Raw genomic sequence first — 8994 nt, forward strand, 5'->3', positions numbered from 1 at the left:
GCCCGGCTGTCTGTCCGCCCTGCATCCCCTCCCCGGAGCAACTCTACTCAGGCCTGGGGGAGCGAGTGGGTCTGGGGGCACTGTGGGGATGCAGATGGGGACACTGTGGAGTTGGGGGCACCATAGGGATGGGGATGGGGATGGGGGCACCACAGGGCTGGGGACGGGGACATCGAGGGCCTCTGGGCACCATGGGGATGGGGATGGGGATGGGTGGGGGCACTGAGGGCCTGGGGGCACAATGGAGCTGGGGGCACCATGGGGATGGAGCCAGAGGCAGCACGGGGCTGGGGGCACCATGAGGTCGGGACCACCGTGGGGGGCTGGATGCCAGCTCCAAGCACCGGGATGCTGGTGCCTTGAAGACCGGGTACTTTATTCACCAGCCCCTCCCCACCAACCCCAGCAGCTCCCGGCTTCCACCACGCTGCTCAGGCTCCAGCCATGACCCCAGAGCCTGGCCCTGCATCCTCGCTGCCGCGTGGCACCGTCCTGCCGTCACCGGGCCCTGCCCTCGCTGCTGGGCGGCCGCAGGGCCATCACCTCCTCCAGCTCACTGCCACTGCTCTCAGGCTGCTCCTGGTAGCTGAAGTCCAGGCTGGGGGGTGGAGAGCAGTGTTGGTGACCAGCACCCCCAGTGCCGGGACATGTCAGGGACATCGCCACCCCCATCACCAGCCCTCACCTGGAAAGCGAGCTGTCCTCGCCATCCACCCCACTGCTGCTGCCGTCGCTCTCCCCGCTCACCTCCTCCTTTAGCTGGGCTCGCAGCCGGGCTGCCAGTTCAGGGGGCAGCCGCCGGCTGCCCCCCCAGCCCCCCACCACTTTGCGGATATGCTGCTGCAGCAGCCGCCCTTGCTCCTGTCCCCGCAGCGCCCGCACAGCTCCCAGCCACAGCCCCACCGTGTCCTCGTCGCTGGAGTCCCTGCAGAGATGGGGCGGGGGGGTGAGCTGCAGACCCCCCCACCCACTGCAGCCCCACCAGACTCCAGTGGGCTCCCTGCACCCCCCTGCTCACATCTCCTCATCCCCAGTGTCCCGGTAGCTCAGGGGGCCCATGCAGACGGAACAGATGTTGGTCAGAGTTTGGTAGCACTCAGTGCAATACAACCCTAGGGAAAACGGGGCCGTGAGAGGGGCGGGAAATTCTGAGGGCAATGTCCCCCATCTGGGGGAGCTCCTACCTTTGCAGCTGGGTGTGATGCACGCGATGAAATCCGGCTGCTCCGCCATCCCACAGGCCAGGCAGCGTTTCTGCTGGATGCCCAAGAGCCGAACCAGGCGGGCAAAGGTAGGCAGCCTGCCGGCAGGGAGTTGATGCTCCATGGGGCAACACCATCCCCGGGGGTCTGCAGCAAGGGCTTTGCCCTTGCTGCAGACCCCCGGGGATGGCGTTGCCCTTTTGCAATGCCCAGCAAGGTGCTTATGGGGTTGGGATGGCTCCAACTCCATGCATGCATTCCCCAGGGGAGCTTACCTGGAGGTAAGGAAGAGGAGCAGGTTGCCTTGCCTGGCGTCGGCCGTACGCTGCATGACAGCTTGGCGCAGGGCACGTGCCAGCCCGGCCCGCCGTGCCAGGATGGTGCTGTGGAGGAAGGTTGTGCGCTCCTGGCATGGCAGGGGTGGGGTGAGGGCAGGTGGCTGCCGAGGGGGCATAGGGAGGTGTGTGTGGGGGGCTTCTCACCTGCTCGCGGCACGGGTAGTAGGCGGCACACACTGCCCGGCGCAGGCGTGCCACATAGCTGCCGAAGACAGCGATGAAGAGGCAGATGCCATACAGGAGTCCTGGTGGGAAGAGGATGAGTCACGCAGGGGTGACCCCCCCTGCACCCTCCCCCCGCTACCTAGCACGCTGAGGGTGCAGCAGCCCCGGTCACCCATGCTGAGGTAGGTGCTGTAGTCGGGCTCCACGGGCTGGAGGAGGCAGTGCTGGGAGAGCACCGAGACGTTGCCCTGCTGCAGCACGCCAAATGCAGAGACCAAGTCCCGGAAGATCTCACTGGTGTAGCCCGTCCCGTTGACACTGACACCCAGCACCGCCGGCGCTGCGGGGTGCACAGCTCAGTCCCAGGGAACGGGGCACCTGCTGCCCCAAAGCCCCGGCCCCCAGCCAGCAAAGCACCCAAGGGTGCTGCTCCGGCATGGTGGGTGCTGCTCACCCCTGGCGACGATCTCCCCCCGCAGCTGGTGCTGGACCAGGTCAAGCAGCCAGAAGAGGCTGTAGTCGGCCAGGACGATGCTGAGCCCCAGCAGCACGTGGCGCAGGACCCCCACCAGCTGCAGCCCATATCGTCGCCGCTCCTGCCGTGACAGCCACAGCCCGGCTGGGCGGGCATGGAGCGCCGTGAGGCCATGCGGTGCCGGGACCCCCTGGCTCCTTGCTGCAGGGCTCACCTGGGGGATGGTCCCCCAGGCGTGGGGCTGACCTGGGGAGATGTAGCGGCCGCTCTCCCAGGCTGTCAGGGGCAGCACGGTGGGTTTGCCCTGCTCCGCCCGCCACAGATCTAGCTCCACGAAGCGCCGTGTGATGTAAACATTGTCAAAGGTGTCATCCCGCAGGTATCGGTGACAGTACCGCAGTGCCCTGGGGACACAAGGGGGATGCTAGGCACCGGCACGCTGGGTCGCCGTCCCCATGGGGAGCCGGACCGGGACCCCAGCCCACTCACTGGAGGTACATATAGAGAATGGCGCAGAAGGAGACGTGCATGAAGAGCCCCAGGACCTGGCGGATGGGCTCCAGGCGCAGGCGCACACCCTCCATGATGTCCAGGGCCACCTCCCCCAGGCTCTTGCTGGCGTTGAGGCTAATGTCGAAGCGGTGCACAGCCGAGATGTTGAACTCAAACTCCCGGTGGACGCGGTCCAGAGCGTCCCTGAGGGCTGCAGGGGTGACAAGGGGCCACGCGGTGCTAGGGGTTGGGGCAAGAGCCAGGACAGGGCAGAGAGGGACCCCCAACCCCACCACGGCACTGGGATACTCACGGTCTCCGATTTTCCTCTTGAGGAAGGACTGGATGTACTGCGGGATGATGCAGAAGAGGAGGGCAACTGTGGAGAGGAGGGGTCTCTGCCAGGGTGGGGCTCCTGTGGTGGGTATGGGTCCACCCCGCCACCTCCCACCCCTGCTGCAGAGGGACAGGGACCCACTCACCATTGGCCAGACCACAGAGGGGCCTGAAGATGATGATGATGTAGCAGAGGAAGAAGAGGAAGGGGATGGCACGCTCGCAGTTGTCCTTGGCCTCGTCGAAGAGGTGCAGGCAGCGGCGGTATGGCGTGCCCAACTCATGGTTGCACACTCTGCCCATGTTCGCCAGCCACAGCCAGACATTACGCAGGGCTCGGGCTGTGGGCAGGGAGCAAGCGTTGAGGGACAGGCAGCAGGCAACGGGGACAGGGACAAACTGAAAGCAGGATGGGGGGGTGCTGGAGGTGGGGAGACCCTCAGGGACCCCCGCTCACCGACGTGGCTGACGGAGTCCATGATGGAGCGGAAGAACTTGCGGACGTGGTCGCCCACCACCTTGGCTTTCTGGGCGATGTCCTTGATTTTGGACAGCACGTCTGCAGAGAGGGGCGACCCCTGACCATACCCCGAAGGGCGAGGGCAGCCCAGGGCCAGCTAGCACTGCTGGGGCTCCCCCGGCAAGGGGCCCTCCCATCCCACCGCATCCCTCCGGCCCCTCCTCTCACTCAGCAGCGGCTCCTGGGCGTGTTGCAGCCGGTCGGCTGTCTGGTTGAGGGCGAGCTCGGCCCCACATGACAGCGACTCGGTGGCCCGGGAGAAGTTGTGCAGGATGTTGGTGCACGGGCCCTGCATGGCCATGCCCAGTGCCAGCAGCAGCAGCAGCATCTTCCCCTCCCCTGCAAGGACAGGGGGGTCCTGGGGCTCAGCTGGGACCCGGCACCCCCATGGCACTCCCTTGGCTCCCAGCAGCAGTACCAACAGCTGCTTACTGGTGAAGATGTGGGGCAGCGATAGCAGCACAGTGACCCGCACCTTGACAGAGAAGGCCATGCCCAGCCCCAGCCCCGCGCCCAGGCTGGTGGTGGTGACCAGGCAGTACCAAACGTTGTGGCCCTGCGCCAGCAGCACCACAGCTCCATACAGGCTGGCCAGGGCCATGCCCAGCACGAAGCCACTGGCGCTGCGGGCTAATTCCCGCGCCTTGCTGGCCTCCTCCGGCTGGCGCATCTGCCGGGGCCACCTGCCCCCAGACCGCTGTGTCGGGCTCTTCCCCCAGCCCCTCAGCCCCTGCAGGGCTCTGCCCAGCCACAAGACCAGCCCCATGCTGGGCTGGGCTCTCCCAGGCTGCTGGTGCTCTCCCAGGCTCCGGGCACAGGGATACGGCAGGTGGAATGGGCAGCTCACAATGCACTGGTTCCAGGGGAGCACCCCACTGTCACCAGGACAAGGCACAGAGCCATGGAGCCAGTGGTGGCCCCTGGGCAAGAGCGCTCGGCTGGGACAGAGGCACGCAGGAGGCAGAAACCACCCAACACGAGTAAGATCCCCTCCCGCCCCGCTCCTGGCCAGGCCTGCCCACAGGAGGCAGGAGAAGGCAGGGCTGACGCCTCCTTCCACACCCAGCCCTGAAGCGAGTGGTGGTCGCGCTGCTGCCCGCCCCGTGCAGCCGGTTCCTCTGGAGTCAGCCAGACCAGTACCGCACCAACAAGTTTTTCCTGGGTGCCAGTGTCGGGACCCTCCTTGGCCTCGGTGAGTGTGCCCTGGTGTCGAGCACGGCAGGGGGCCGGTGGCACTGGGGGCTCAGGGCACATTTGTGGGTGTTTCAGGGCTCTGCCAGCTCCTCATCGTCCCCATGAACATCACAGAAATGCGCAAGGTGCAGCTTTCCTATGGGCTAGCGGGTGAGGATGGGGCCGGGAGGGGAGTGGGGTGACGGGGGCCATTGGGAGCCCCAGGGGGGTCTCTGCAGGACCGTGGGGACAGCTCTCTGCTCCCCACAGGGGTGACTGCCTTGGGCTGGGCCACATCCCCCCACTTTCGCTGTGCCAGCCTGCTCATGGCCCCCAAATTCCTGGGCAAGGAGGGTCGGGTCTACGTCCTCTCCTTTGTCCTCGCCGCCATCTACAACGGTAGGGTCCCCCCTGCATCCCTGTCCCCCCCAGCGGGGTCCTGAGGGCCGGCGGGGTCTGAGCCACCCCTGCTGGTGCCAGGGCCTGTGGCCAACATCTGGCACAACCTGGAGGAGGTGACGCGCTCGCTGGGCTGCGTGGCAGAGCTGCAGGTCAACCACAGCCGTCAGCTCTGGCAGGTGTCGACAGCCCCCCTGCGCAGAGTGATGGAGGACATGGCGGTGAGGCAGGGGGCCGGGGCGGGTCGGGGGTGGCGGTGGGAGCAGGACCGAGCCTGTGCGTCCCCCGTCGACAGCGGAGTGGGCAGACGCTGAGCACCGAGATGCAGAACATCTCACGCACCTTCGTGGGGCTGAATGAGGAGGTGGCCAGCAGGGAGGGGTATGACCTGCAGCAGCGCCGGCACCCAGACCCCCAGCTGGCCCCCAGCACCCAACAGCTGTATGAGATGAAGACCAAACTACGCTGCACCTGTGAGTGGGGTGGGCAGGAGGCTGGCAGCATGTGGTGCAGGCAGTTGCTGGCCAGGGGATGGGGCTACCGCAGCCCCCCGTTGCCGGCCTCAGGGCACCCTGGATGGTGTTCTGGACCAGTGGGTCTGGGGGTGCGTGGGTAGCTGAGGGCTCCTGCCCCCCCAGATGTGATCGAGTTGGGCATGCAGCGCTGCTGGGACTGGTTCAGCGCCAAGCATGATGCTTGCATGGCAAGAGTGGTTGTGCCCCTCATCAGCCACCTCCTCTGCCTGCCCATGAAATTCAAGCTCCTCTGCCACATCATCAAGGGTGGGTGACGTGTGGGACGCTTGCCCTGTCCTCCCTCGGTGGGGTGGCTCCGGCTCTGTCCCCTGCAGCCCCCTGGGATGGCAGCCGCAGCCTGTGCCAGGGTGATGGCCAGGGGCCCCGGCTCTGTCAGCACCATCCCCACTCTGTCCTCACAGTCACGCACAGCTGGTGCTGGGACAAGATCCCGGTGGAGGGCAACTTTGGGCAGATGTACGACCTGGTGAACAACTCCATCAGCAACCTCAGCCAGGAATTCAGTGCCAGCGTCGTCTTCCAGGTGGGTGTCTGAACCCTCTGCCCAGGGCCAGGGCGGGGGCCGGATCCCGCCCAGCCCCACGGTCCCTGTGCTGCAGGAGGAACACCACGACATGCTGCTGGGTGCCAACGTGTCAGTGGAGCAGCTGATGGAGGAGGTGACCTCACGCCTGCAGCAGCACGGTGCCCACCTGGGCCAGGCCATCTCCTTCTTCCGCCTGCTGCTCTCCTGCACCTTCCTCCTCGTCTTCATCTCGTGAGCCCTGGGATGGGGGGGTGGGGAGGGGCACACCCCTGTGCCAACTGCAGGGCATGGAGGGGTGGGAGGCCTCCTTTGGCAGCAGGTCTGGGGGGGGCATAAAGACAATGGGGGGGGCCTGGGGGGCTGCAGCTGGTCCCTCGCCCCTGCCTGGACCCCCCCTCTTGCCAGGGCTTTCTCCTACACCAAGAAGTACTGCCAGGACATCTGCTTCGACAACCTCTACGTCACCACCTACTTCCGCCAAATCGATGCCCGCCGCAGAAAGCAGGTGAGGGGGGAGAAGGGGCAGCAGGCAGCCCCCCACCCCTAGTGGGGGGGGTCCCAGGGAGCTGCACTGAGCCACCCCACTCCCCCTCCTCCAGCACAAGCGGACGCTGCTGCCCCTGCGCCGGGCAGAGGTCTCAGCTGTCATCTTCCCATGCCGCTTGGCCATGCAGCCGCCTGAGCTGCAGAGCATGGTGAGGGGCTGGTGGGGCGGACTGGGGGGCTGAGGGGCCAGGGCTGGGGGCCAGGCTGTGGCAGACCCTGCTCCCCGCAGGTGCTGGAGCTGCTGGAGTGCATCCCACCCCTGCTCCTCCTCCTCCTTGCCTGCGGCCTGGACCACGCACTCTTCACCATGCTCAGCATCATCCAGCAGCACTCCTTCGTGCAGTACTCCTTCCACAGTGAGCCCACGGCCCCACGGCCCCACAACCCCACTGCACCCCACAGCAATGCAAGGGTCATCCCCCCTTTCACCCTCCTACCCAGCCCCACAACCGCCCCCCCCGACATGCTCCTGTCCCACAGGCAGCCACCACTTGGCCGTGCAGGTGACGGGCACATCCCTGATGGCTCGGCTCCTGCGGAACACTATCGGGGCCCTCAACACCTCCTCCGACACCCAGCTGGAGACGTCCAACCTCGGTGAGCCCCCTCAGGGGATGGGCCCCCCCCCAGCTCCATGGCCTGGCCACCCCTGCCTGCGAAAGTGACTGGGGGGGCTTCCCTCAGGGGGGCTCAGCGCTGCCACTTTGTCCCCAGCCTGCCTGCCGCAGCCCCGGGGCATGATGAGGCAGCAGTACGTGGGTAGCTGCCTGCCCCTGGCCGTGCTGGTGCTGCTCTGCCTGGCCCAGGTCTACACGTACCGCCTGCGCCGCGCCATCTCTGCCTTCTACTTCCCCAAGGTGAGCGGCAGCCCCAGCACCAGCCGAGGGCCTGGCACAGCCCGGCTCGGCCCGGGGGGGCAATTTTTGGGGTGGGCTGGTGCCCCTGGCCCCCCTTCATGGTCTTTGCTGGGGCAGCGGGAGAAGAGCCGCGTGCTCTACTTCTACAACAAGCTGCTGCAGCAGCGGCAGAGCTTCGTCCACCGGCAGCGGAAGCGCATCGCCCAGCGGGCACGGCAGCATCCGGGACTGGTGAGCAGGGATGGGGACGTGGGGCTGGGACCGCACCGGGGTGCCAGGGCAGGGGCGCTTCACTGTCCCCTGATCCCAGGTCTGTTCCCCTGTGGGGCAGCCGCTTGGCCCGACCCCCACACAGTCCTGGCCCCACCACAGGGGACGTTGCTGCTGGAGTGGTGCTGCCAGCGCTGGCCACAACTGTGCCGCTGGATGCGCCAGAGCTGTACAGTGTGTGGGGTGCCCGTGACCCCCCAGGACCGGGTCTGCCCCATGCCTGCCTGTGATGCCCAGTACTGCAGGCTGTGCTGGAGGGAGGTGGGTGGCGTGTGCCTCGCCTGCACCCCTGGGGACCCCAGCCTCACCCAGGACAGCAGCGACGAGGATGCGGGGTATGCAGCCTGAGGGCGCCTGGCAATAAAGGCTGTGACTCCCCCTTGCACGGTGTGAAGTGGGGTCTGCGGGGTGTGTCTGTGGGGGTGGGGGTCTCTGGTGTGGGGAGTGGTGAAAGGGAGTGTAAGGGTGATGAAGGTGGGGGGTCTTCTTTGTCCGGGGTGGGGAACACAGGGGTCTCTGATGTATGGGTTGGGGAAGGTGGGGATCTCGAACGTATGGGGCAATGGAGGTGGGGGTCTCCACCGAATGAAGTGGTGAAGGGGAGGTCTCCGGTGGATGGGGCAATGAAGGCAGGGGTCTCCGATGCATGAGGTGGTGAAGGCAGGGGAGTCCGGTGTATGGGATGGTCGAGGTTGGGGTCTCTGCTGTACAGGGTGGGAAAGGGGGGGGTCTCCAGTGTACAGGGTGATGAAGGCAAGGGTCTCTGGTGCATGGGATGGCGAAGGCAGGGCTGCCTGGTGTATGGGGTAACAAGGGCGGGGGTCTCCGCTGTATGGGATAAGGAAGGCAGGGCTCTGCGGGGCATGGGATGGTGAAGGTGGGGGGTCTCTGCTGTATTGGGTGATGAAGGCGGGGATCTCCGGAGCACGGGACGGAGCAGGCAGGGGTCCCACTCCACAGCGGCAGTGCAGGGGGTCTCCGTCGCAGCGCACCGGGTCAGTGGCAGCCGGCTCCGGGCGCACACGGAGCCGCCTCCGAGGCGCGGCCACCCGGGTCCGTCCCCCCCCGCCCCCGCGGCGGTCGGGCTGGGTGTCGCCGGCGGAGCGGCGGCGGGCGGAGCCGGGCGGGGGCCGAGCAGGAAGTTCCTCCTCCCCGGCCG

General features: G+C 66.9%; 2 protein-coding genes across 5 annotated transcripts; one reads left to right on the forward strand and one right to left on the reverse strand.

Annotated features, from left to right (window-relative positions):
- Positions 1–223: 223 nt before the first annotated feature.
- Positions 224–4296, reverse strand: DCST2 (DC-STAMP domain containing 2). 4 transcript variants are annotated; one of them, XM_052797376.1, is made up of 14 exons: positions 3697–4296; positions 3466–3567; positions 3155–3349; positions 2986–3051; positions 2670–2883; positions 2427–2584; positions 2160–2324; positions 1878–2045; positions 1685–1785; positions 1478–1608; positions 1185–1300; positions 1019–1112; positions 686–925; positions 224–598 (listed from the first exon to the last, which is right to left on the reverse strand). In XM_052797376.1, exons 1-14 carry the CDS (start codon positions 4292–4294, stop codon positions 499–501), a joined length of 2448 nt encoding a protein of 815 aa, XP_052653336.1. In that variant the 5' UTR covers positions 4295–4296; the 3' UTR covers positions 224–498. The 4 variants fall into 4 exon arrangements, with proteins under 4 accessions (XP_052653336.1, XP_052653335.1, XP_052653334.1 ...); XM_052797375.1 differs by having other exon boundaries at positions 2160–2584; XM_052797374.1 differs by having other exon boundaries at positions 2986–3567.
- Positions 4297–4428: 132 nt separating this feature from the next.
- DCST1 (DC-STAMP domain containing 1) lies at positions 4429–8220 on the forward strand. Its single transcript, XM_052797379.1, is given in 14 exon segments — positions 4429–4508; positions 4595–4720; positions 4798–4872; positions 4972–5100; positions 5182–5321; positions 5396–5573; positions 5739–5882; positions 6038–6210; positions 6212–6393; positions 6568–6667; positions 6762–6857; positions 6938–7064; positions 7189–7305; positions 7423–8220. Coding segments are annotated over 14 exon segments (2427 nt in total). The 5' UTR covers position 4429; the 3' UTR covers positions 8184–8220.
- The last annotated feature ends 774 nt before the right edge of the window (positions 8221–8994 follow it).

This window comes from Harpia harpyja, chromosome 9 (assembly GCF_026419915.1).
Source record: "Harpia harpyja isolate bHarHar1 chromosome 9, bHarHar1 primary haplotype, whole genome shotgun sequence".
Classification (NCBI taxonomy): domain Eukaryota; kingdom Metazoa; phylum Chordata; class Aves; order Accipitriformes; family Accipitridae; genus Harpia; species Harpia harpyja.

Bases quoted from the DNA above. Each gene is read 5' to 3' on its own strand.
- DCST2 (XM_052797373.1), bottom strand. From the start codon at position 4,294: ATGGGGCTGGTCTTGTGGCTGGGCAGAGCCCTGCAGGGGCTGAGGGGC. The intron at 2,884-2,985 runs GTGAGTATCCCA...TCACCCCTGCAG, and splicing joins CAAGAGGAAAATCGGAGACC to CCCTCAGGGACGCTCTGGAC. The intron at 1,113-1,184 runs GTAGGAGCTCCC...CGTTTTCCCTAG, and splicing joins CATCACACCCAGCTGCAAAG to GGTTGTATTGCACTGAGTGC.